This window comes from Lontra canadensis, unplaced genomic scaffold (genome assembly GCF_010015895.1).
Source record: "Lontra canadensis isolate GAN:19392208 unplaced genomic scaffold, GSC_riverotter_1.0 scaffold279, whole genome shotgun sequence".
Classification (NCBI taxonomy): domain Eukaryota; kingdom Metazoa; phylum Chordata; class Mammalia; order Carnivora; family Mustelidae; genus Lontra; species Lontra canadensis.
Window position 1 is genome coordinate 109,320 of NW_022631273.1, and position 27,782 is coordinate 137,101.

The 27,782-nt window shown below is 38.7% G+C and overlaps 1 protein-coding gene across 1 annotated transcript in view; it reads right to left on the bottom strand.

Annotated features, from left to right (window-relative positions):
- Window positions 1-373: 373 nt before the first annotated feature.
- Window positions 374-27,782, bottom strand: part of LOC116862620 (glycerol kinase-like) — a 72,918-nt gene continuing 45,509 nt past the window's right edge. The window contains exons 11-20 of the mRNA XM_032849975.1: window positions 24,388-24,430; window positions 23,863-23,943; window positions 12,934-13,012; window positions 12,055-12,151; window positions 11,443-11,527; window positions 10,572-10,692; window positions 10,317-10,460; window positions 7,281-7,361; window positions 3,446-3,532; window positions 374-1,529 (exon numbers count right to left, since the gene is read on the bottom strand). Coding sequence (XP_032705866.1) covers window positions 1,516-1,529; window positions 3,446-3,532; window positions 7,281-7,361; window positions 10,317-10,460; window positions 10,572-10,692; window positions 11,443-11,527; window positions 12,055-12,151; window positions 12,934-13,012; window positions 23,863-23,943; window positions 24,388-24,430 — 832 coding nt within the window. The 3' untranslated portion in view covers window positions 374-1,515. The remainder of the gene's footprint in view (window positions 1,530-3,445; window positions 3,533-7,280; window positions 7,362-10,316; window positions 10,461-10,571; window positions 10,693-11,442; window positions 11,528-12,054; window positions 12,152-12,933; window positions 13,013-23,862; window positions 23,944-24,387; window positions 24,431-27,782) is intronic.

The following is a 27,782-nucleotide window of genomic DNA, read 5'->3' on the forward strand; positions in this document are numbered from 1 at the left end:
AAGCCATTTCTAATTGCAAACCTTTCTTCAGTTGTATTAGGACAGTAATGGAGATAAGTCTCTGTGATCCCAAATAGAAATTGTACTTGCTTACAAGCAACTAATAACACATTTGGATACAAAGAGATTCTTGGCTTTATTCCTAAGGTTTTCTTCTACTTCAGTGTTTAACCTTTTTTGCTATTCCCTCTAAACAATCCCAAATATTTCTAAAATTGTGTCAAAGGAAGATAACTTTATATGGACTAGGGCTTGTTTGAAAACAATATTTACCATAGTATTCCACAATTTTGTCTTTTTCCTTTTTTTTAAAGACATATATCCAGCTAAAACAATTAAATAAAAAGGTATGGTGTAAGAAATATAGCTGAAGTCACGATAAAGTACATTTTCTTTTATTGACTAAGAACATATACTTAAACTTTAAATGCTGGCTCTCTTAAGAAAAAGTTTCTCCTTGTAAATATGCATAACCGTTGCCCCAAAATGTTTACAGTGATTTCCCCAAAATATTTATACACACAGTGGTCCACTTAAGACCAGCCCCATTATAACCTACTGAATACAATGTGCTCTGAATTTATAAATGGGCTACCCTCTGTATATAAAATATATAGGCATGTATGTTAGACATACAATTAAGAAATATAAAAAGGAGAGATGAAAAGAAAAAGTGTTCTTCCCTGTAAGATCCAGACAGATATTCATTGTATTAGTGAGATCATGTAAAATGTCCTCTTGATTTATAAATGGGCTGCCCTCGCTATATAAAATATATATAGGCATGTATGTTATACATACCAAGTGAAAAATATAAAAAGGAGAGATGAAAAAAGAAAGGAAAAAGTGTCCTTCCCTAGAAGATCCAGACAGCAATTCAGTGAATGAGTGAGACCACGTAAAGTATCTGAAGAATTTCAGTTTTGGCAAATACCTTTCTGGAAAATGTCTAAACTATGAGAGTACTCAATTTGCATTTTAGGAATTCCATAGAGGTGTCCATTTAACCATTCGGGGAAGATGTTGTGGCCTCCTTAATATGCAGAAAAAAGGACTTTTAGGGACTGTTAAAAAGAAATGGAACAAAAAGCCACTCATTTTTAGCTGGTTAGTAATCACCCCTTAGTCAAGTGTGTGTAGTGCAGAGAACCAAATCCTAGACCATCATCAGCGTTTGAGTGTGTTTGATGAAAGGTTCCAATGAAATGAAGGACCTGAATTCTTCCTAGATCTCATAGGGAATGGGGCAGGACACGATGGCAAAGGAGGGGTCAGCCCCCAAGGTGGCTGGTCCAATCTTAACTCATGATGTTAAAAAACACACCGAATGTTTCTATAGCATTCTTTCTGCTGCATTTTCTTTATTTCAAGCCACAGGTCTACTTGGAGGGTCATGCAGCAAGTGGCTTATAAATAAAATCAGAGTCTATGAATAGTGTCATCACATTAAGGAGACAATCGCTGGATTCTCTCATTAGGCAAAGAGCTCGCATCTTTGGAATCCGTGAGTTGGTATCATTTATGGATACCTAAAACGAGGGACAAAAACCACATGTATCAGTAACAACATACACGCAATTTATGAGTTGAGGCAATGAAGTCTATTCAATCATTGGAGCTACACATTGCACATTATTTCTAAATACTGGCTTCAGTTAAAATGCAAACAAATATAACTAGGCCAACTCCAAAATTAGCAAATATTAACGCTATTGTTAATTGTTTATCAAGGCAAGCGATCCCCACTGTTCTCGAATCTCAGCATATGTTACCAAGAGAGAGAACCTAAAGATGGTAATCCTATCCATTTGGGAGCCTAGGAATTTAGACACATAATGTATCCCTTAGCTTAGAGATAAGCTATATGGCTCAATTCTGAGAGAGAGTAGGATTTTTCATGCTCATGGTACCAAGGAGGAAACAGGAGGAAAAAAAAATCACTGAAAACATTCAGTTGCAATATTTTCTCCCCTTTCCAAACCATCATTATGTAGCCAAAAAAAAAAAAAAAAAACTCAGGATAATGAAAAAATGATAAAGCTTTTGCTAAAACAAGTCATACGTTTCTTTGCATATGTGCTGCCGAAGCGAGCACTGTAAGTTTCTTTGTAAACCTAAATTACTTATTTTTGGATTATCACAATATTTGGAAAATATTTTTGGATATTCATTTTGGAGATTTTGGAAAATTACAATATTTGTACTTTTCCACCAAACATTCCCAAGAAGCAGAAAGAAAAAAGACATCTGTAAATTCTGTATAGACTTATGCATCCAGAAGTCCTTCATAAGGTGAAAGCACTAATACCAACATAAGGTATTGTTTTTACGAAAGCAGATTTGAATAAACTGATCCCAAATATGAAGGATATGGAAAATGGTAGTCTAGTTTTAAGCTCTCAGGCAAGTAACTCATATTTTATCATTAAAAGATAATCTAATGTTCTGCTACTGTAAATACTTTTCATTTCAAATTTACATAGAGCTCTAAATTAATGACGTCAAGTTAAGGCTTGCCAGATTTCTACAATCAGATGTTCCTTCCACTATCAATAAAGTGTACATTTTACATGTTAAACCCAGGTCAACATCTAATTAATTATGAGAAATAACTGAACTCTTTCTCTAATTATGAAGATTATGAAAAAATTATGAAAAAAACATTTCACTTTCTTGGTAACATATGGGACAAGTCATTGCCACGTAAGCTCTTAAGCCTCAATTGGAAGAAAAATTGAGCTATCATCAGGAAAAGCTCCCCAGAACGATTATTACATTTAAATTATCACAGGTTATGCAATGTATTTCATAACATGCTAAGTAGTTTTATTTTTCTAATGAGCAGAAATTAATGTGCAAAAAATACTTCAGTTTTAAGTCTAACTCTTATTATTTTAGCAATCATTTTTAAAACTTCATCTCACAAAATATACTCTTTTAACTAAAATAAAAGAGACTATATATGTTCCCCGATTTTAGAGTTTTCCAGAGACTCTGCTAACGTACTCTCGTGGAAACTCTTAACCAGAACTGAAATACTTAGACTCGCATAGCAAGTTTTCTTGAGTTTGGAGAAGTTACGTACGTTTGAGAGCCAATTAAATTGTCAAAAAACTATATTTGAACATTCATCTGTCACTCTGAAAGTCCTTTCATGTAAGCTTTCACAGCACTACTTTCACTTCTGCTTCCTGCCACAGCTGACAGCAGAAGGTAGCCCCTCAAAGAAACTGTCATTTACTAACAATAAAAGAATTAAGCAGAGCCACAGTCCTCAATTCTGACTGCTCTGAAAGATTAATAGGTCTAACAAATTAGACCTTTCATGGATTTTCCAGGTTCCTAAGCACAGGAAGAATGAAAAACACTAAACATTTTCTGCCAAGTTATACACAAATACATTCGTGCTAACTAATAAAATTGTCTAATTTAAAGAGTAACTGACCTGAGATGTACCTTGCTCCGATTAACATTACCATGCTACTCACTATAAAAAAGCCCAAGGGTAGACTACAGAAGATACTAGGGTCACCTGTGGTCATCCAAGTAGAAGGGAATTCCAGTCAAGCAAACCAAAAGAGAGACACATAATTACAATATTTGTGTTAAGAATCACATGACAGCAAAACAAAATAAGTTATAAAAACAGTATATTCATAAAAGCTAGCAGAGTTATTACTTCAAATCAAAAATATAATCAATCTTGAAGGCTTATGACAGTTAACAAACAATACGGATAGCATGCCACAGGTAGCCAAGAACATAATACATATATAAACCCACATAAGCCTTCCATTGGCAAAGCTGAAGAGAGTTGATGGAGAACTTTTTGGGAGGCTGTTGATTTTTGCTATTTTAATTCTTACCCCAAAGATACTAAATGAGCAACCCAATTCAAAGTAGAGATCCTTTAGCTATCAGAGAAGAGTTATACTGGTCTAGTGAAAATGAACTTCAAAGGCTATTTTTGCTAAAATAATTGGTTTTGTTTTCTTTTTTAACCAGAATGTGCTATGTAAGGAAATGCACCTCACAATTACTATTACTGCCCCCCCAATTACAGGGGTGCCTGACTGGCTCAGTCTATGGAGTGTCCGATTCTTGATCTCAGGGTTGTGGGTTTGAGTCCCATGCTGAGTGCAGAGATCACTTAAAAATAAAATCTTAAAAACTAAAGTGTATGAATCCATATATTTTTAAGAAGATTTTATATATGTATTTGAGAAGACAGACAGGGCACAAGCAGGGGGAGGGGTAGAGGGAGAGGAAGAAGCAGACTCCTCGCTGAGTGTGGAGCCCCATGAAGGGCTCTGGTCCCAGAACCCTGAGATCATGACCTGAGCTGAAGGTAGGCACTGAACTAACTGAGCCACCTAGGCAGACGCGAATTTTTTTTAAATCCACATACGTATGTAAACTACACCCAACGTGGGGCTCAAACTCATGACCCCAAGGTCAAGAGTTGCAAGCTCTATGGACTAAGCTAGCCAGGAGCCCCATGAATCCACATTTTTAAAAAACTGCCTGAAAATATGGTTGTGCTGGTATTTTCTAACCTAACTTCTGTCAAAATCCCTTCCTTTAAAGAATATTCTTTATGCATATATGGTATTCTTGAATTTAAAAATTATATATTTGTATTATTTAATGTTCTTTAAGAAAGAAGCATATTCAAAATTAACCTCCAAGTTTTAAGAATATACAACCACTGGATGAAAAGGCTTCACTGAAATGCAGCTAGTTATTTGCTATGGGCATAGTTTTTGATATAATAAACTAAGGATAGTCATTTATTTGCCTTTTTGGGAGAGGATTCTTTTTTCCCTTCACCACATATTTCTTTGCCTTAGAAGGCAGATTAAAAGAGGCATATAAACCATTTTCCTCCATTTTACCACTGCTTATATTATTTTTCAGATAAAACCAAGGTTTCTTTTTGTTTCCATATTTGTAGAGACCACATTTTGATTTGATTCTCAGAAAGGAAACACATATTCTTGTTCTTTCAGGGCAAGGTATCAGTTACACTAAGTTCTTTGTTTTTGTTTTCTTCCAGTTAGGCTAAGTTCTAATCACTAATTTCCTGATATGGCTACAGCGAGTTTTAGTTTGCAAAGAAGACCCTGAGGACAACCTGCATTCACAAGTCCTCACCGAATTAGTTGGTATTAATTAATTATTAACCATTATTGATTATTAATTTTAAATTTAATTAATTTAAATTAATTTTTTAAATTTGTGTTGTATTATATGTATTTTTTTTCTCGTGTTCAGTTAGGCAACAGGTGGCATTTATTTTATGAAAATATATCCCTTTTGGTCACACACACACACATTATTTGCTAGCTGTGCATTTTAAACCAATTTGACCTGTTTCCAAAATGCTGTTTTGGTGTGTCTGGAGTGCAAGGCCAAGCTTATCATCTATGATGAGCTCTCTCTAAAAAGTATCAGACTCCCAATCACTTCTACAACATTTTAAACATGTGTCAGAATGTGTATTAAACATTGTTTACAAAATATTCAAATATAGTTAGAAATAAGAAAATAAATATGACTGATTGGTAAACTGTTTTGGAAATTAAGCTAACATAGTGTTTTCCTTAAAAATTAAAGCAATTTAAGGAGCATGAGAGACCAGGTAGCAATCCTAATATCCTTTCAAGATTATTAAAATAGGATTCTATCTGTACTGTTACTGTTATATATAGTTTACACTGCTTAAAGAAATACAATAAGCATGTCACTAATTGAATATAAGTCTGAGTTTATTATAGAGCCTAGAGACTCAATATTATACATTAGAGTGTGTTTCAAAAATCTACTAAAGAATGTCTTCAAACTCTTAAATGCACTGCAGTCTGAAACAAAAACAAAACATGAAAAATCTAAAACTCAACAGCAGAAACTAAAGAAATCGTGCAATTTTCTTTCATTAATTTTTCTTATGTTTTAAATTCACTGAGAGTAAGGTAGACAAACAAACTGAAAATGACCAATTGGTTTTATGGGAATTTTGCAGTTAAAATTTGATCTTCAACTGCTAGCTAGTAAGGTGTGTGTGTGTGTGTCACACTGGGTGCAGGGAGGGACAAAGGGATGACTGTGCCATTTAAAAAAAAATCCACCAAGTCAACGTAAACAGGACTCCACTGCTCATTAGCCATTGATTAAGGGCAACTAGAAAATAAATCAGGGTCCACGTTGTTGTATCTTGCAAGCAACTAGCACCAGGCTAGGAGAACTTATGATCAAGAAGTTTTGTTATAAAGGGTCTCAAAATCACAAAAGATCTTAGTAAGAAAAGCTTTGCCACCAACTTGGAAAGAAAACTAAACAGATTTAAAGAAAAAAGATATTAAGCTTATTTCAGAGGAAAAAAAGCTTCAGGTAGGAACATCCAGGACTAAAAATACAGATCAGTGATCTGTGGTAATGGATGGTTCCAGAAGTATCTCCCAAAAGCCAAATACATTAAAAGTAATTCTATATCCAATTTTGGGTTGGAAGGCAGGTAATATTTCATTTATAAACTCTTCTCCATTAAACTGCATATTTCTGTACATTATTGGACATTGTTCTATTTATTACATTCTAAATCTTCACTTAGCAAAGAATTTAAATATTATGGCATATTAAAGGCACGTTTAAGTCTGTTTAATTATCAAGTGCATAGTAAAGGCAGGTTAAGGCTGTCTATGACTTCCTACTTAAGTGACTGAAAAAAATAGTTCTCTATTTTCTGCCAATATTTCCCAATCTATTATGATACTTCTAATTCACTATTTGGTACATTTCTTCCTCTCTGACTCCAATGAGTTCTCATAATGTACATTCACTAAGAACTTGGAATCAGCCTAGGAAGTAGAGAAATATATTCTGAAATTAACCTAAGTTTTGGTTAGCTCAGGCTATGAAGACAGCCCCCCAAAAAGGTAAAAGGAGACACTTGAGTGAAAAAAAAATAAAAAAAGGAAAACTCTGATTTTCTTTTTCATTGAGAAGAAAGAAATAATTTTACTTTTAGAAAGCTCAGTTACCCACTGAAGTACCAGGAAACTAATAAGGAAAAGAGAGGGCAGGATAGAATTAAGTATGTATCTATCTCATAATTTACATTTTATGTTTAGAACTTTAAAGTGTTTTCAAAATGTTAGAAACTCTGGACATATGACAATGCTTTTCTTCAGGGCAGCCTTACTAAGTGTAAATGGTTAGATACTTAAAGAAGTTAATTAACACACTAGGGCAAAGTACAAGAATAATAAAAACATTTTTACCACTTTCTGAAGACTGAGTTGTAACCCAGCCCACTGACTTCATCACAGCTTTCTTCCATGTAGAGTAACGAATTTCACTTTCTAGAAATAGAAGGTAGGAAAAACACACATCTGAAAAGTAGTTTACAGAGATAGTCTAAGCACCGTACTTATGTTCACTCAGCATTTTCAACAAATTGTGACGCATTCAACTGGCATGGGGCTTTACCAGAACTCAGGTTTGAGAGAGATACCTACTGGAAAATGGAGGAGAAATTCAGCGTCGCATGCAGGGTAAAGGGAGACTGGGAGCCAGGCTATCTATGAAGACCAGGCAGGCCATTCACAAACAAGTGGTGATGGATTAGAAAGGGATTCCCATTGGATCTGTTTGCTCTTTCTTGTGGGGAGGAAGCAGGGGAAGTTTGGGGTACAGGGAAGGGGTATACTATAATGTGGAAAGACTAGAAGAAGAATTATTAGTTGGTCTAGTCAAAGGACTTAACAAGTATTGATTTCTCACAAGATTCAAACTGCATTCCTGTGAGACAGGATTATTTTTTTTTTTTACCATGGAAATCCACAGTAAGAGGACTAAATAAAAACAGGCACCACTGGTGTGTCCATCCACATGTACTCCTCCTAGTAACAGCGAGGCATGGAGGAAGGTATCCCTGTCAGGCTTCCTGGTCTTTCCACAGCACCTGACGCCTGTGACACCTGGGCAACACTGCTCCAGCATCACTCACTTCAGAAAGCTTTCCAGGGCCCCACTAATGTCCCTCCTCGGTCTTCCCACAGCACTTCCCACACATCTGAGGCTATGAGCCACCACAATGAACTGTCATGGCCTTATCTGCCTCTCCCAACATACATGAGTCTCCTGAAGGGCATCTCTATATTCCCACATCAGGTCAATTTCTGGCCTGTACGGGGCTCTAAAAGAAGTTTGCTAGAGAATGAATTATTTACACCTAGGTACCCATCTCACACGTTGTGTTTGTGTGTATGTGGGTGTTATGCGGAGAGGAGTGGGGCTGTTGAAGGGAAGGACAGATGACATGACTGACCAACTCTGGGCTAAGGCCTTAAAAAAAGGCAAAGAAGGCTGTCCTCAGAAATCAGGAAACACTTCCGCACAAAACTTCCTTGCTTTAAGAATGGCATTAGCATCACGAGACCATATACTCACTCTAAACGTTGTTTATTTTAAAAAATTCATTTTTTTCCAGTGGTAGAGAATTTTTGGAGCCCCATTTAATCCAATATTAAAAAGTAAAAATTACTTACAGATAGAGTATCAGATTTTGAAATACATTTCTACATCAAGTTACATGGTATACTCTCTGACTGTAAAATTACTAGTGTTACAATCTACTTTCTTGCATGTGGGAAGGACTAAAATTAGGCAGTGCTGGCTTAGTCTTCCAGAAAATTAAAGAGAAATGCATTTGAAAGCTTATTTCCCAGTAGTGCAAAATCTACTTTGATGCAGTTTTATACACAGGTTTTTAAAAAGTTATAAAATCAAATTCAATATATATAAAGCCTTATTTTTGCATTCATATTTATTTCCGTTTAAGAAATGCACCACTGGGGGAAAAAATGCACCACCGTATTTTAATAAGGTGTTGGTCAGAGCCTGTGGCTTAGCTTAGCTGGTTAGGGCAGTGAATCGGGTATTTGAGGCTCATTTATTCACACTGTTGCCACTTAGGCCCGGCTAATCATGTGTTAAAACTAGCTGGCAGCCTCCTCAACATCTGTCATTTCCTGATTTGTTAATTTTAGCCATTCTGACTGGTGTGAGGTGGTATCTAGGGGAGCCCTCCTACACTGTTGGGGGAATGCAAGCTGGTGCAGCCACTCTGGAAAACAGCATGAAGGTTCCTCAAAAAGTTGAAAATAGAGCTACCCTATGACCCAGCAATTGCACTACTGGTATTTACCCTAAAGATACAAACGTAGTGATCCAAAGGGGCATGTGCACCCGAATGTTTATAGCAGCAATGTCTACAATAGCCAAACTATGGAAAGAACCTAGATGTCCATCAACAGATGAATGGATAAAGAAGATGTGGTATTAAAAAAAAAAAAAAGATGTGGTATATATCTACAATGGAATACTATGCAGCCGTCAAAAAACTCCATGAAATCTTGCCATTTGCAGTGACGTGGATGGAACTAGAGGTATCATGCTGAGCAAAATAAGTCAATCAGAGAAAGACAATTAACATATGATCTCTCTGATATGAGGAAGTTGAGAAATAAGACAGAGAATCATAGGGGAAGGGAGGGGAAAAATGAAACAAGATGGGATCCGGAGGGAGACAAACCATAAGAGACTCTTAATCTCACAAAACAAAGTGAAGGTTTCTGGGGCAGTGGAGGGGGGAATGGGGTGGCTGGGGGTTGGACACTGGGGAGGGTATGTACTATGATGAGTGCTGTGAATTGTCTAAGACTGATGAACCACAGATCTGTACTCCTGAAACAAATAATACATTATATGTTAATAAAGATAATTTTAAAAAATAAGAATTGAAGAAAATATAAAAAACCAAGGGCTCCTCAAAAACAAAAACAAACAAACAAACAAAAAAAACCCTGGCAGGCACCAAAGACGTTCAGCTCCGTGGCTCATCTATCTCCCTTCTTAGTTTAAAAAAGGCTGTGTTAGCAAGCTAGAAGCAGTGTTATCCTTCTGCATGAAATGACTGTAAACAGAAGTGAATGGCAAAGAAAGTGATTTTGGAAGTTTTTTTAATAAGAAGAAACTATTCATACGCAGTGTACCCCAATATTCTTAGTAACCAATCTAAGACAGTAGCATTTGCTATTTTACTTAGTTTCTGAACTCATCTATAAACAGAAAGGCAAACTCTCTCTCCTTTCCATGGTATACCATTACATTAAAATTTTAAAAGAAATTTTATTTTTAAGTCATCTCTCCACCCAACATGGAACTCAAACCAATGACCGCAAGATCAAGAGGTGCGTGTTTCTCTACTGACTGAGCCAGCCGGGCCCCCCTAAGTTTTCATTTTTTAAACATACCTTCAGCATTGATCTGTGGTTCAAACCGCTCCATTGTGACCGCTGACAGATCCTCGGGTTCGAGACTCCAAACGCCAACTCCTTCTGCGGCCCCCGCCGCCATGGCCGCTCCCAGGGCAGTTGTTTCGGGCATTGAAGGCTTCACTGAGGGAAGACGGCAATATCAACATCTTTGCAGTTACATATGCCTAAAAATACCACTTCTTCTGAAAGAAACATTACCCTCAGAATGTAAAGGAATGAAGGCTTACTAACCCACTGGAATATACAGAATGTCTGCCTGCAGCTGCATAAGAATTTTGTTGTTGGTCATTCCTCCATCTACCTGCAAATGACTGAGTGGAATTCCACAGTCTCGGTTCATGGCATCCAAAATCTTAAATAAAACAATGCAATAAATGTAATTAAACTACTGCTCCATGGTGACATCTCTGAAAATGGCAGTCTTCTACCCAAAAACCCTGAAGAGCTTCCCAAAGCCTATAGAATCAAATTTAGATTTTTTTAAAAAATTTTTAATAAACGTATTTATTTATTTGACACAGAGAGAAAGAGAGAATACAAATAGAGCGGTGGGCAAAGGGAGAGGAAGAAGCAGGCTCTCCACTGAGCAGGGAACCCAGCACACAGCTCGATACTGGGACCCTGGGATCACAACCTGAGCCAAAGGCAGCCGCTTAAGCAACTGAGCCACCCAGGCGCCCCTCAAATTTAGATGTCTTATTCTGGTCTTCCAAGCCTTCCTTCATATATTATACCACCTTTCTTCCTCACTACACCTCCGCCCTCACCCGAAGAGCCAGCCATGCCCAAAACCCCAACTTTGCACCCTGGTTTCTTGCCTTGATGCCTATGTTTGTGCTACTATTTCCTTTACCTAACATTTACTACTCAATATCCCCCCAACTGTAAAACACTCAGCCCCTGGCAGATGACAGGAACTCAGAAGGTCATGACAGCTATGAAAAAGGGGAGAAACTTGTATTTATTAGAAGAGACCTTAGGAAGGCTTAATTTTTGATTAGGTATTTAATAATGAAGCATGTAATAAATTTCCAGCATTAATATAGAATTCATTTGAAAGTGATAAAAGTGGACGAAGTACAAGAAAAAAAGCCTTTATTACCTCCCGGGTTTGGAAACAAACAGCTTCTAATGCAGCAAAAGCAATATGGCATTTATTGGTGAACTGAGTAAGCCCACAGATGATCCTAAAAATACACACGAAGATTTTTAAGATTAGAGTGGAGTATACGAGTCATCAATCTGAAATTTCCTGAATATGGAAAGGTTGACCTTGGTAGACAGACAAGGTCAGGGGGGAAATGCACATTAAAAAAAAAACTGGACATAAACACTGAGCAGCTTAGAAAGTTCTTCTGGTCCACAATCTTGCATCCACACAGGAAAAAGTCCAGGATCCAAATGAACATAAGACAATAATGTAACACCAAATTAAAATTCATCTGGATGATGTCCGCTGGACACATGACTGGCAGAGGCCTTGAAGAAAAAAGATCACAACACTAACATGGATGTGGCAGGGGCTTATTGTCAGATGATTTCTAACTTCTTGCAATTTAAAGGTTCTGAAATTAATGCTCTCCAAACAGAAAAGGTTTCCTCAACACTTTAAAATCTTTTGGAAATAGACAGGAAACTAGTGGCCAATTAGCTATTAGCTAATTTAGTAAATAAATCAAGACCTGTAAAAGGACATCTCATATTCAACTCTTACCCTCTTGCACTGGGCTCCCAGTAAGGTGCATACAACCCGGAAAACGCGGGGACGAAGTAGCAGCCGTAAGAGGTACCTACTTCTTTAGCAAGTTTTTCTAGTATTAAAAAAAAGAGAGAGAAATAAAAGTCACTCTAAAATATTCTATTAATCAATAAACACATCTGCATAAAAAATTAGGATTGGGCTTTTGATTTCTTATTCACTAGTACAGCAAAATGTTCCGAATGAAAGACGTAAGCTAGGAGCAACAGAAGCAAACTTCCCCACATTGAACACCTCCCACTACAGTGTAACCCAGGCCAAGAAATAAAGGAACTGGACTCATTTCATTCAGGTATTTTGACTCATTTCCACTATTTCTAAAGTGGCTGACTACGAGATGAAGTAGTCTCCAGTGCAGCCCCAGTAAGAAGTGTATTTCTGACTGTTTCACCTTCAGGCTGATGTAAAGAAGTAGATCAAAGAGTGGGGAGAGGAGTTCAAAAATAATTATCCGTACTAAAAATAGTCATATTAATAGTTAAACGATAGGCACCAGGGTTTTACTGCTCAGTCTGAGACTTAAAGTTCTTTCTCACCAGGTAAATGTTAACTGTACTACTTTACCTGCAAACTCTGGCCATCTTCACTGTTCAAATTATGTGAGTAATTTTTATGCCCTACCTTGCCAGTTTATTAAGAGTCACAACTAATTATATCAATCTGTTGTCTTCCAAATCTTCACAAAATAGTCTTTTATGTATAAATCCAACTCATAATGGGAATCTGTATCATTTAATGTCACACACGGCTCAAAGTACAAGTACTAACAGAGTGCAAAGGTAAAATATTAAAAATTTTCATTCTTTAGATTCTGTTTTGTTAGAACATACTCACCGATTTCCTCTGAGGTCTTTATAATTCCAAGATTGTCTCTTAGCCAGCGAATAACAGCACCAGCTATAGCTACAGAACCCTACAAAAGAAAAGGAAGCCCAGAATGTATGTTACTACTGTAAGATTTTTTTGAGCATTTCTTAATGCATGACACTCCAAGATGGATACCATTTAAAAATGTGAACTTTGGTGCCTTGACAAGTATCATAAATGAAGTCTACTAATGCAAACATAGTTTTACCTAGGTCATTAGAGAAGTTTTTTCATGAGAGAGGGCAAAGAAGTGAGCCCTCCAGCACACCCTTGAACCTATCCAATCTGCTGTTCTATGGACTGCTGTCGAACTATGAAGTAGATCATCACCCAGAAAACACTTCCGCCTCATCTCTCGAGTTATCAGGAGAGGCCATATTAGAAGTTTTTTTCAAAAACATTTCCTCTAACAGTATATGATGATGATGATATTGTGTTATTCATCATACACTACATCACTAGTCCTTGATGTAGTTTTCCATGATTCACTGTTTGTGTATAACACCCAGTGTTCCTCAATCAAGCAACAGCAACAAAAAAAAAGTGAGCAAAAAAGCTAACTACAAAGTAATTATTCAACAAAATCACTAAGGGATGGGAAGGTGGGGGACGAGGCTGTGGCAATAAGGAAGAAAACATACGATTTGGAGTCAGATGAACAGGTTTTGAGTCTAAATGCTAGTTTTTATTCAGGTAAGTAAACTAATGAACTTCAAACAGCTGCTGGGCTACAAGTCTAGCGTAATGGTTTTGTGGTTATCAGCTAGTGGAACTTTATACTTTGGGAAACCAAATACTGACAAACCTCATTTCCACTGAAGAGGCAGTACACTATATGCTTAGATACTTTTTTTTTTTTTTTTGGAGAGGAAGCAATTTGTTTTGGCAAAAGGAATATCAAGGTTTTCATGAAAAGTAACTGGTCATGAGCCAGAGGGCATCACTTTGATTGAAACAAAAGAAAAAAAATACATAAAGCCACTCTCAAAGCTCCAGAAGAAAATTATTTTGAATTTGGTTATCAGGAGTATATAGATAGGAATGTTTGCCTATAAGCAAAAAAGTAAACTCAATATAAGAAAATAAAAGGTAGATTAAAAACAGTCATCTGAAATAAGAATGTAATTTTGGTACCTGGACATAATACATGGTATTAGCTAGCCTTCTAAACAATTAATAAAAATGAAAGAAACCTCCGAATTCACAAAAGATGTGGTCTTCTGAATTCAGAGGCAGGGAATAAAGTGGAAGATGGTATAATGCTTTCAAGAAGGGCAGGAAAAAAGGGTACAGGAACAGAAGCCTAAAATGATAGACGGTGACCATCTACTTGCTATCAAATAAGTTACCATCAACTACCTCCTAAATATTAAGACCCAATACTTCAGTGTTTTGTCTACAAACATGAATGAACTCTCATTCGAAGGCTTGACCCAGGGAAAGGTGCATAGAAAATGAATAGCTGTACTCTAAGAAAGACATAATAGAAATGAGAAGGTGTAGTAAAGAAAATTAAATGAAATGATGAATAGGACACGAGGAATAAATAAAAACTAGGGGTGCCTGGGTGGCTCAGTTGGTTATGCATCTGCCTTCAGCTCAGGTCGTGATCTCAGGGTCCTGGGGTGAGGGACACATAGGGCTCCCTGCTCGTGAGGAATCTGCTTGTCCCTCTCCCTTTGCCCTTCCCCACCCTACTTGGGCTCGCTCTCTCTCTCTCTCTCTCAAATAAATAAATAAAATCTTTTAAAAAACAACTAAATACATAGCCTCTTAATTGGAAGGCTAAGAAACAGGCTATCAGAAGAGCAGATTAAAAATAATGAAGTAGGTGGCACCTGGGTGGCTCACTCAGTTAAGCATCTGCCTTCAGCTCAGGTCATGATCTCAGGGGTCCTGGGATCGAGTCCCCCATCGGTGGGGAGCCTGCTTCTCTCCTTCTGCCTGCTCCTCCTATTTGTGCACCTTCTCTCTCTCACACACAAATAAATAAAAATCTTTATAAAGATTTTAAATATAAAAAGACTCTCTTTCTCCCTCTCCCTCTGCTCCTCCCCCAAACCCCTGCTTATACTTGTGCGTGTTCTCTAACAACAACAACAAAAGATAATAAAGTATATCTGATGTAATGTCATAGCAGACAAATATACTTTTCCTCAAGAGCTCTTTGCCATGAACAGTATCCACATAAAGGAAACATCTCAGGATATGGCGTAGTTGTATGATACAAGGCAGTTATGGTTAAAATCAGTGGGTATGGAGAAAAATTACATAAAATTAAGATTATCCTCAAATTGCTTAAAATCATCCATTAGGCACAGTAAACATAGCTTTGTGTATGCGACAGTAATATGCATCTGTGTATATAATTTATACTGTACTTAATTTGTGTTTAAGATTACAAATGCAAAATCTAACTCCATAGCATTTTTAATTACACAGAAGAGAGAACAGAAACCTAGAGTTAAACCGGGGGACCATTATTTTTAAAATGTAATCTATACTATTAATACTTCAGTAACAAGTTAGGAAATTAAGATAAAAAGGATTTACCGCTCAGAAAGTATACTTTCCAGGAAATTACATTACAAAAGTCCATGAACAACGTTTACAGGCTATGGCAGACAGATCCTTAATTAAGGTGGCCTCCATGGTCCCCACCTCCTGCCCATGGGGGATCCTCTCTCCTTGAGCGCAGTGGGACTTCGAACTTGCTTCCAATCAACAGCACATCAATGGCGATGGGGGACCCATGATGCAGGATACATGATTAAGCTACAAAGATTACCACGGCTGTTGTATGGACTCTCTCCCTTCCCTGCTAGCTTTGAGAAAAGTACAGGGGTCCTCTGTTGGGGTCTTCATGTGAGATGAACTGTGGGTGGCCTCTAGGAGATGAGGGCAGCCTTTGGCTGACAACCAAGAAACTGAAGCCCTCAGTGCTACAACCACAAGGAACTGAACTCAGTCAGTATCTGAGTGAGAGGGCCTAGAAGGAGACGGAGCATTGGATGAGACCACAGCCTTAGCCAACACCTTGACTGCAGCTTTGTGAGTTAAGCCACTTACCTTTGTTACAAAGCAACAGGTAACTAACATATAGGCTTATACCAAAAATGGAGTATCTGGCTTAAGAAGGATGAAAAACTCAGGGCACTTGGGTGGTGCTCAGTTCATGATCCCCGGGTCCTGGGATCAGGAGCTGTGTCAGGCTCTCCACTCACTGGGGAGTCTGCTTCTCCCTCTACTCCTTCCCACCCCCCACTTGTGTTCTCTCTCTCAAATAAATAAATAAAATCTTTTGTTTAAAAAAAAAGATGAAAAACTCTAAAAAGGAAATCTCAACACAATTATCATCAATCCTATCAAAGAAGAGATGGGAGAAAGGACGTAAGAAACCAAGGGGGACTATACAGAAGTCCTCTTTGCAACTCATATTTATAAAGACAAAAATGGCATTAGGATTTGGCATGTAAACAGTATTTATTGAGTACCTACTCCATGCCAGCCTGCTCCAACAGTGGTGAAGCACACAGACAAGTACCGTGGCCTCCGGGAACTTGCATCTCAGTGACATAATACAGAATATGCAAGTCTCAAATCCTAAGTAATCTCAACTTCATAAATATTAAAGGCCCCTAAAGGATTTCTGTTTTGTGAAATAATATTTAGAAAAAGCTAAACAACAGAAGGGAGAAGCACAGCTTAAGGAAGATGGCATCCTATTAACAGATGGCAGAGAAAAGGCAGACCTACTCAACTGCTCTATTTTGCTTCAACCTCTTCCACCGCTAAGAAAGATTTTCCAGCAGGGGCATCCAGCTGGCTCAGTTGGTGGAGCGTGTGACTCTTGATCTCAGGGTTTTGAGTTTGAGCCCCATGTTGGGTGCAGAGACTACTTTAAAAAGTCTTTAAAGAATAAAAAGGAAAAAAAATAATAAAAAGGAAAATTTTCTAGTGAATGAGTGGGACAAATTGAAGCAGTTTAAGAGGAGTTTTAAAGTCTTAGAACAACTCAAGGATCATGTGTCCCAATTCCTTTTTACTGATAATGAAAATAGGAACCTACAGAGGTTAACGTATCAGGACCAGATGAATCACATGCCAAGGAGGAGGGAGGAAAAAAAAAGAATTCTTTTGGTGATGTCCACATCAGAAATGGTAAGTTTGCACTTTAAAAATCCCCTCTCTCTGTTCTAGACACAGAGGATAACAGGGCAAAATGTAAAAAGGGAACACTAAAACACCACATGCTGACTCAAACGCAGAGCAGCGGTCGAGGGATACAGAAACAGAAATGCACAACTGAGCAGGGGTTGAGACCACAAGCATAGGAGGTTCTGCTTCAGTTTTCTGTATGCGTCAGGAAGCAGGAGTGGGGGCCAGGAGCCAGCTCCTCCAAGGGAAAGGGGTCCAATGTGGCTTGCTTGCGAAAGACAAGGAATAGTATCAGCCTCAGTGCTCGAAGCCAGGTGCTAGGTGGCGCTCTCCTGCTTGCCTACGGAGAACTATTTGCTGACAAACGCTATGGCTTAATAGAAGATGAGACGGGAAGTAAAAAGTCCAAAACACATGAAGAAATCTATTATCACAAAATCAGTCGACAAGCCTTAATAGCTGGAAGAGAAGTCACTTTAATCTGACAAGGACTTTAAATAAGTCAGTGCTGGAAGAATTCAGAGAGATAAATTGAGGCATGATTTCCATTTTTGAAAAACGGCCCTGAAATTATGAAGCAAAAGAAGAGAGAAATAAAACTAGATAAGGTGGGTATGAACAAACACCAGTTAAAAATGGTGGAAATGAAGTTACTGAGTCAAATTTAAGAGTATAATAGGTGGGGTCAACTCTAGAAGCAACAAGATGAAGAGATGACGTTCCAATACACTGCAGGTGATAGTTAACTTGCTGCCTCCACTGAGAAAAACAGTCTGCAGTCCTCTACCCAAAGGGAAGATACACATATTCTATTGCCGCAGCAAGATGGATACAGCAGAGGTATACAGAAATGTTCACAGCAGCACTTTTCATCAGAGACGAAAAGAGAAAACAACTAAAAGGTCATCAACAGTTGGATAAACACTAAACCGTGGCATTTTCATATGGTGATGAAAAGGAATGATGTCAAAGCTCTAGGTAATACCACAGAGAATCTCACAGATGTCATGTTGAATGAGAGAAGCCCCATGAAAGAATATATACTGTATAACTCAGTCTCTCTCACTCTCTCTTTTCTCTTTTTAATATACAAAGTATTAAAAACATGAAAACTCAACTCTGGTGTTGAGAGTTACATGTATTTTTTTAAAGATTTTATTTATTTGTCAGAGAGAGAGAGAGTGAGCACAGGCAGAGAGAGTGGCAGAGGGAGAAGCAGGCCGGGATCACGACCTGAGCCAAAGGCAGCCGCTCAACCAACTGAGCCACCCCGGCATCCCTACATGTATTTTGTATTTTTTAATAAAGATTTTATTTATTTATTTGAGAGAGCATGCACAGGCAAGTTAAGTGGGAGGAGGGAGAGGGAAAAGCGACTCCACCCTGAGCAGGGAGCCCAACTCAGGGCTCAATCCCAGGGCCCGAGATCACGACCTGAGTGGAAGGCGGGTCCTTAACTGACTGAGCCACCCAGGCGCCCTGAGGGTTGTACTCTTAAGTGCTGGAACTATAAAGAAAAGGAAGGAAGTGACTATAATAAAAGCCAGGGCACTGGTGACCTTAGGGGAGAGTGAGAGGCTGGGAGTGGGAGAGGCACACAGGTTTCCTGGCTGTTGGCAGTGTTCTGTGTCCTGTCCTGGGTAGAGGATACATGGGTCTTCCCTTTATAACCATTTGTCAAGCTGTACAAGTGGTATTTTATGCATCTTTTTGTATGTGTTTTATATTTCACAATAAAAAAGTTTTGATTTGCTTTATTTTTTAAAGGTTTTATTTATTTGTCAGAGAGAGAGTGAGCACAAGCAGGGAGCCCCATGAGGGACTCGATCCCAAAATCTTTGGATCATGACCTGAGCCAAAGACAGGCACTTAAACAACTGAGCCACCCAGGCATCCCTGCTTTGTTTTAAAGAAAGAATTTGGAATGTAAGGTAGGGAGGGAGGACTAGCCAGGGATGCAGCACAGAGAAGCAAGGGGTTGGAAAATATATAAAAGAATAGTTCAGAGTCAGGGAGGATGCACTGAAAGGTTTCAAAAATCCATAAAATAGCAACTGCACAAGAGGCCGGAGGTAACAGTAGAGTAACAGTGCTCAAAGAGATAACTGCTGAGGATTTTCTAGAACTGAAAACAGACTTCTATCTAATATATCTAATAGGATAAGTAAAATCAAACCTAAACCCAGGCACATCATAGTAAAAAGTGTAGAACACCAGCGATAAGAACATGTTAACCATACCCCCATCCCCAGAAGATAAGCCAGGTTATCTGTAAGAGAAACCAAATTTAGATCAGAGGTCTCATTAGCATCAAAAATGGCCAGAAGGGATGTAGAAGAACACACGGTTATCACCCAAGATTTTATACCCACCCCAGAGAGAGGGCAAAATAACAACAAACCTAAAATGAACAGGCTTACTACCTGAGGCTCTTAGAAGCACAAAAGGAGGCCCTTCTGCAAGAAAAAATAGGGAGAGCGCCATAAAAGGTCTGACCCCCCAAAAATGATACTGGACACAAAAAAATGATAAAATAAGCCCTTAGGTATGATTTGCTATCTACTGATAAGAAAAGAGAATTACTGCCTGCTTAAGAAAACCAGAGGGGCGCCCAGGGGGGCTCAGATGGTTCAAGCATCTAGTGCTGACACTCCCCCTGATCTCAGCTCAGATCTTGATCTCAGAGTTGGAGCCCTATGGGCTCTGGGCTGGGCAAGGAGCCTACTTAAAAAAAAAGGCAGGGGCGGGGTGGAAATGAAAACTTTAAACTCAGTGACAGGATTGCTGGTAGAAGTGATAGGAAAAGCATTCTAAGTCATCATCATGGGTGGGACATTCAAATTACTAAACAACTATCAACACTGCTAAGAAAATATACAGTTAAGTAATACACTTTTTAAAAGTTGGCTCCACACCCAGTGTGGGGCTTGAACTCACATCCCTGAGATTGAGTTGGATACTCTACGGACTGAGTCACTCGAGTGACCTACGGTTAAAATAGTATCTTCAAAATTTAAAGGTACTCAGAAAAGAAAAGAAACCCAAAACAATGACAACAACAGGAAATGCATGCTGCTGCTTTCAAATCAGCAGAGGGAGAATGCAAGATTAAAAGACTTAAGATGGGCAGCTACAGTTTCAGTTTTTAAAGAATGGAGGGGAAGTTTTTAATACCTCAGACTGCCAACCCTATCAATCTGTCGAATTAAATAAATGATTATTAAATACACACTGTGTAAGCACTTACCAAAAATGGAAGTGGTGTGACCAAGTGGGATTAGCAGGAATTGACTGAGAAACAGTTTTACCAGTGTAGCTTTATGCTTTGCCCTCTTTTTTGGTTTGGTACAATTTTTTTACATGTCTGTTACTTGAAACAAAAAGGAGAAGATACAGGGGAAAAAAAGAAAAAAATCCTATTTCCAACCGCGAATGTGTGTGTATGTGTGTGTTTAAGTGTGTATGTTGTGGCTCAGGCAGGCTGTGGGGTTAGGAGACAAAGTGAGGGACATAACCGAGATGCAATGAAAAGAAATGGACTCAGGAGACTGGAGATGGCAGAGGAATAGCCAGGTGTCCAGATTTTGGTGTCCAATAACCTGAATTTGCATCCTGGATCTGCAGCTAACGAAAGTTACCATGCCAAGTGACTCCAATTACACTTCCTACTCTCAAATGCCTTGTGAGGACATAACAAAGCCTGTTGTCAGTCTAATCTACCATCCCCTTCAGCTTTAAAATTCTATGAATCTTTTATTCATTCATTCATTTATTTATTTATTTTTTTTTTCAGTGTTCCAAGCTTCATTGTTTATGCACCACACCCAGTGGTGTGAAAAGATTCTATGAATGTTTTAAAAAATTACGTGAACTGAAACAAAACCTCAAAGCATATACTTGTTAAGTTTCCAGATGAGGCAAAACTGGACAAGTAACAGATTAAAGAGTGTCAAAGAATCTAGACTGTGTCACTGTAGGCTAAAATCAGTATCGTTAAAATTTGACAGGAAGAAGCAAAGACTTGAATATAGATTAACAAAAGATCTGCAGGGACACCTGGCTTGCTCGGTTGGTAGAGCATGTGACTCTTGATCTCAGGATCATGAGTTCAAGCTTTAGCTTGAGTGCAGAGATTACTTAAGAGGGAAAAAAAAAGATTCACACCAATACAGAATGGAGAGGACGTGACATGACAATGAGTCATTTGAAAAAGAGCCAGATATTTTAACATCTGCTCCTGGAGCCAATGATATGATGGGGTTTTTTAGACTAAATTAATGAACTCTCAGGCTAGAGTAGCAGAAGCAATGTTTATGGTCAGAGAGAAATAAATCACACTAGTGAGTACAAGTCAGATTACATGTAGAGTATTCTATTCCATTCTGGAAGATTCTGACAAATTGGAATGCATGTAATGCAGTCCAGAACCAGAAAGCATCCAGAAACCGTATGACATCAGGGCACTGGAGAAGTTTATCCAGGAGTAGAAAGACCCAAAAAAGCAAAAGCCACCCCGTAGTAGTTGAATGCTCTTGGCAACTGATCCAGGTCCAGTGGTACAGGGTTGGTAAGAAGCAGTCTTTGGTGCTATCTTCAAACAGAAGATGGAGGGCTACCAGTGAAGGAAAGAAGAGAAGGCTCTTCATGTTGGGAGGGAAGTGAAGACCAGGTAAGCCCTATCCAGGGGCTCTTTCCAAGTCTAAGGCATCTGTAATTCCGAAAGACTATGTCCAGTATAAGGAAAAAAGAGAGCAGCTTACTCAATTGCCACAGCTAACTTTTAACAGATAGTCCATACTTGATGTGCCCAGCTCTGTACCAAGCGCTTTCCACATGGGGAAACAGAGCACAACAGGGCTTATAGGAATTCAACTTCTGAGAAATGATAGGATACCATTATTACATGACCAAGTGTTTCTAAAGTGCTTCTATTATCCATAGAGAAGGGGGTGGAAGAGGGAGCACAGTGCTTAATGTCGGGGGGGGGGGGGGCAAGAAAAAAATGGAAATAAATTCTTCATGCTCTAGGCAGAGCAACTAATAAAAAAAAACAACACTAATTTCAAAAAGACGTATGTACCCCTATGTTTACTGCAGCATTATTTATAATAACCAAGATATGAAACAAACAGAGTATTCATCAATGGATGAATGCATAGGGATTATGTAAAGGGGGTGTATGTGTGTATGTGTGTGTGTGTGTATACGCATATATACATCTATAATACATATATACATATACATTATATATATAAATGAATACTGTGCTTTATATATATAGGAATATATATAAGGAATATTAAGAATATGCATATACATACTATAGATCTATGGATAGATACGGAGGTATTTAGGAATCCTACTCAGCCATAGAAAGATTGAAATCTTACTATTTGCAACAACATGGATGAAGCTTGAAGGTGTTAGGCCATGTGAAATAAGTAAGAAAGAGAAAGAGAAATCCATGTATTACTTTTATGTGGAACCTAAAAAATAAAACAAATGAACAAAATCAAATAAAACTCATGGATACAGAGAACCAGAAGGGTGGTTGCCAGAGGAGAGGAGGGTGGGGGGGGGGGTCAAGTGAAATGAATGAAGGGAGTCAAGAGGTTTCAATTCTAGTTATGAACTAGCAACGGAAGTCTAACACTTGTGGCCAAATTATCATCGGACACTTTAAGAAACAAGCCTCAGTAAGCCTTCAGATCAACTGTGTATTTGTACATTTCAAGGGAATGATTTAAAATGAATGGTAAAGAGATGGCTTTGAGAAATGTATCTAAGGGGAGGGGTGGGGAATGGGCTAAATGGGGGAAGAGGGAGGAGACACAGGCTTCCAGTTATGCAATCAGTAAGTCACAGGAATAAGAGACACAGCATAAGGAATGCAGGTAATGATACTGTAATAGTGTCGTCTGGGACACATGAGAGCTATAGCTGTGGTAAGCACAAATGCATAAGCTTGCTAAATCACTAAGCTGTACTCCTGAATCTAATGTAACATCGTGTGTCCACTATATTCAGCAACAACAACAAAAGACTGTAGGGTGTGCCTGGCTGGCTCGGTCAGTAGAGCATGTGACTTGGGGGTGAGTTTGAGCCCCACACTGGGTATAGAGATTACTTAAAAATAAAATCTTAAAAGAAGAATATATATGTGATTTGATAAAAAGAATACTGCTTCTTTCACCTTACCAATAGAAGTAATGGCTCCAATATAAATTCAACATTTCCTACAGACTTAGACTGATCTATTCCTACTAGAATTTACAAATGTGTTTGAAACAAATACTTCTACTGAAACATGGCATAAATCTCCTCACTTTCTTTTCCAAATCAAAATTGGACACAAAGCCTATTTTTATGGGGAGACACGTGAAGAGAGTTCCTCTGGTTTTGCACCCAGTGGTTCTCTTTGGAACACTGGGGCACTGTAGTTATAAAACACAGAATTTTCCAGCTAACAGAAATACTTGGAGAGCAAGTCAAGCAGCTACAAGGTACCACAAGGGACTAGTAAAAGAACCAAGGAGCCCAAATACTCAAGATCTCCTGGGAGTCCTGTCCCCAGCTCAATTCCAGGTTCCTTCCACTCAACCAAATGCCAAGAAAAAAAAAACTGAATTTTTTAGTCCTATATATTAAGATTAACCAGAAGAGGTGTTAGAAAGCATCATGATTTTCACTGGCTTTGAATGTTTGCCATACTACCCATATTGATCGAAAACTACTTACTTCCAAGGCATAATACACTGGTTTGTCTCTGCCAAGCTTATAAGCCACTGTGGTCAGAAGGCCATGCTCAGAAAACACACACTGTAGGAAGGAGAAAAATACTTCAGTAGCCAGGAAAATAAAAAGATAGCAGAATAGTATTTTTTAAAGCTAAGATGACCTAAGTACAAAAATAATTCAATAAATATGTAACAATTTAAAAGAGTCAAAATTACCAGTATTAAGAACAACACATTTAAACAGTACAAAATGTTTATTCCTTGTTCCAAATTAGATTTGCATTAAGAATCTGACATGGCCTTAGTATAGATATCCCACCAACAATCAAAAACACACATAAAAATTTCAAAGAACCTAAAATAGTTCTTACTAGAGCCACTTAAATTTAGTGATTTTCATCATTTTTATTGAGCTCTAAATTAAACCCTAATAAAGATTAAATAAAATCTGCAGAATAAGTAACCTAATAGCAAATTATACTCAAGCATTATTTATATGAAGTTAGAGAAGACTTTCAAAACCAACCTTGCGGCCTGTATTACATAGTAAGAAACAGCCTGTTCCATACCTATAGTTGGGGGAAGAAGGAACAGCGTGACAAGGTTATTAAAAATAAATCATGAAACATCAATAATACAAATCATTTAAACTGACATACAATAAGTCATTATCTTAAAGTTTTAGACAATTTCCAAAAGTTTACAAGCATTACGTATTCCTTTTAGAATAACATTTTAAAGACTAAGTCTAGAAGAAAATGTACTTACTGCAATCCTAATGGAAAAATGCAAGCATAGTATTTAGTGCCTAGTCACAATCTAGGGCTATGTGTATAGAATATCACCAAATGACAACAAAGTCTACATCCCAGTCCCAGTGACATTGCTTCTAACCCACGTGGAATGAAGCATTTCACCCATGGGGCTGGCTGCTTAGCTCTGTTATTAGTACAGTCATGAACTGCTATCTTCTGCTATCTTCTGCCCTGGAGGGGGGAGGCTAGGACCAGAATGCGGGAAAGTGGAGATGGACCTCAGCCAGAGTGGCATAGAGAGGAAAGCTACTAAAGGCCTCACTTTCCCATTCTCTCTGCAGGGTAGGCCATTCTAACAGGTGGGAGGGTCAGAGTGAGAATGGAACATGGCTGCCATGGAAGAAGTGAATTTATTTTACTGCAGCCATGTAAGTATAAGCTTTGGACTCTGCAACAAGTCTGGCATTTGGACATGAGTGAGTAGTTTTGACGTGTGCCAGGAAGAGAAGTAATCCAAAGTGATACCAGTAAGGGTCACAGGGAAACAGTTTTCCATGGAGCTGGCTGTGACTGTCACCCTTGGCGCTCTACAAACTATTCTGCCAAGGCTTGAGATCCCGCCCTATGAGCCTTGCTGCTGTGTAATTTGATATTCCAGCAGGTGGGAGATCAGGGAGCACTCAGTTCAGGGCCAGGCAGAAGGATCACAGCAGAAGCCACCACTAGTAAGCACTAAGTCAGCAGGCCCCATCATGTGGGTGTGAAGCAAATAGAAACGAAGGGCATTTTTTTTTTCTAGCGAACATTCTTCCAGGCACCACTGTTGTGAATAAGAAGTAACCCAAGACGGTCTACCTCTTTTCACTCAAATATATTCTTTGCCTGTAGACAAACAGCCAACACATTCAGGGAGCATGTGATTAACGAATATCTACATTTTTAAAGACACCAGTCAACTAAGATTATGTATGGGTAATAATACATTTATGAAGGAAAACACACAAATCACAATACCCTTTTATTTCCACAATGCTGGAAAAGCTATGAATGCTAAGTTAATCTCCTTTAATAAATATTCTTAAAAATGATTATCTGTTTCATGCCTTAAAAAGTTAATTACCTATTTCACATTTTTAAAGGAGAAGCCCCCATATTAACACCCTGCACACCGAACAACAGTATGTTAAGTCTGAAAGTATCAAACTGACACAGAGGCTCAAGGCATTTAATAAAAGTGAATTCTTAAGTGAGTATACTTCACGTGTAATTAATGAGCATTATCAATGTATGAAGAGACTCTTGCTACCTATAGGCCACAATCTGCAAAGCAGTACACAGGCAATTATTGTCCTCTGAAATTTTATGATTTTTTTCTTCCCAGACATCAAACATACATGGAGCTTTCAGCATTTATATGGCCTGCCTATCCCTTCTCAAGACGGTGCTGTGTTTGAGCATCCCAGAAGGATGTCTGACTTTTCTAACCTCTGTGACGGCGAAGGCTGCCCACTATCCCTGATGGAGGAACGAGCCACAGCTTGCCCACAGGACGAGGGTGAATGGCCCCAGCCAAAGCCATGAGGGACAAGGCTTCCTTTAGAATACTTAATGCCTCTGGGGAGAGAGGTCATCTATCTTAGGTTCTTGTCCTTAAAAGCAAAATTAAATGTTCAAATAATCCACATTCATTCAAGAAAAATCAGAAAATACAGAAAAGCAGAAAGAAAAATGAGAATCACCCGTAATCCGTTCCTCCGCACTAAAACAGAGATGGGCTTTCCAGTGAATTCTGAGCTACCTGTCCTGTGCTCCCTGCTGAGGTTTGAAGAGACTGAGCCAGTTCTCAGCCCCACCCTCTGCAACCTCTTTGGACTTCATTTTGACGATCGCTTCTCTCTCATTCATTTTACAACTCCCATCTGGTCTCTACTCAGACTCCAAAAAATACAATGCACAGTGGCTGTGCAGGTCCTCCATAAGCCCTCCCTGGCTTAGACTAACCCTTCAGGACTTGTGTGATAACACTTCCGCAGGAAGGGAGTCAAAAGAGGAGGAAAAGCCAACAATTTTATAGGGAACGTCCCATGTGCTCTACACCATGCTAGGTACTTGACAGAGGACAGAGACGCTCTGATTTACTAGCACTAGCGTGACTGGCAAAGGAAAAAGGGCGGAGAGTTAAGAGCCTAGTTTTCCAGTATGTCTGTTGACTCCTGGTGCAGCTGCCTAGAAGCCAGAAGAAAGAGCATGTTCCCAGACCTACGCTCCCGCTTGTTCAAGCTCTCTCAGTCATAACCTCAGGATACCTTGATCTGCAAGACTTTACCTATCTCCCCTCCTCCCCCACCAAACCTCACATGGATGATGTCACATTGTCACATGAGGACCGCTGAGCATGCCAGACCACAAGAGCAATTCATTAAAAAGGTTAGATATATTAAGAGCAACAAGAGAGGGGGCCCATCTGAGTCCATATAACAAGCACTCCGCCAACGTCCGCCGCATTTACGGTGGTGAATCAACCCCAGATCCATTGTACCTAACTGGTGTATTAATGACTCTAGCAAAGGAGTGAAGACTGCCGTGGCAAAAACCCACCAGCCATTCTCAGGCAGGTGGGGCTCGATGACCAGGCTTCCTAAATGTTGTCACCTTATAACCAAGTCCTTGTGATATCAGAAAACTAAGAGACCACACACAACCACACCTCAGAGCCGTAAGGAGACTACTATTCTCGTGGTCAGAACTGGTTTTCAGAATCAGGCCAGGAGAAACAGACAAGATCCTGTCACCTGGCCTAACGGTTGACAGATTTGTTTTTAGCTATAGAAACTGTTATAAATCATCATCATCATCTCAAAAAAGAAAGATTGGCATGCGCCAGGACCAAGCCTGTGATGTATTTTTTCTAATACACTGTTCCAAGTCAACCCATTTTTCCTGAATGCCACAGATAGTCATCCGCCTTCTGAAGAAAGAGGATTCTTTTCCAGTCTGGAACATTCTTTATCATGACTTGGAACAAGAAGATCGTACGTATTCTTACAGCAGTGCAAATGAAATTACTTCTATTTTCATTAAAAACATTTTTTTGAAACAGGAAAAAAAAAAAAAAGGTTAGATATTCCATTATTCACAAAGAAGAATTTAACCACTGCGGTAAACA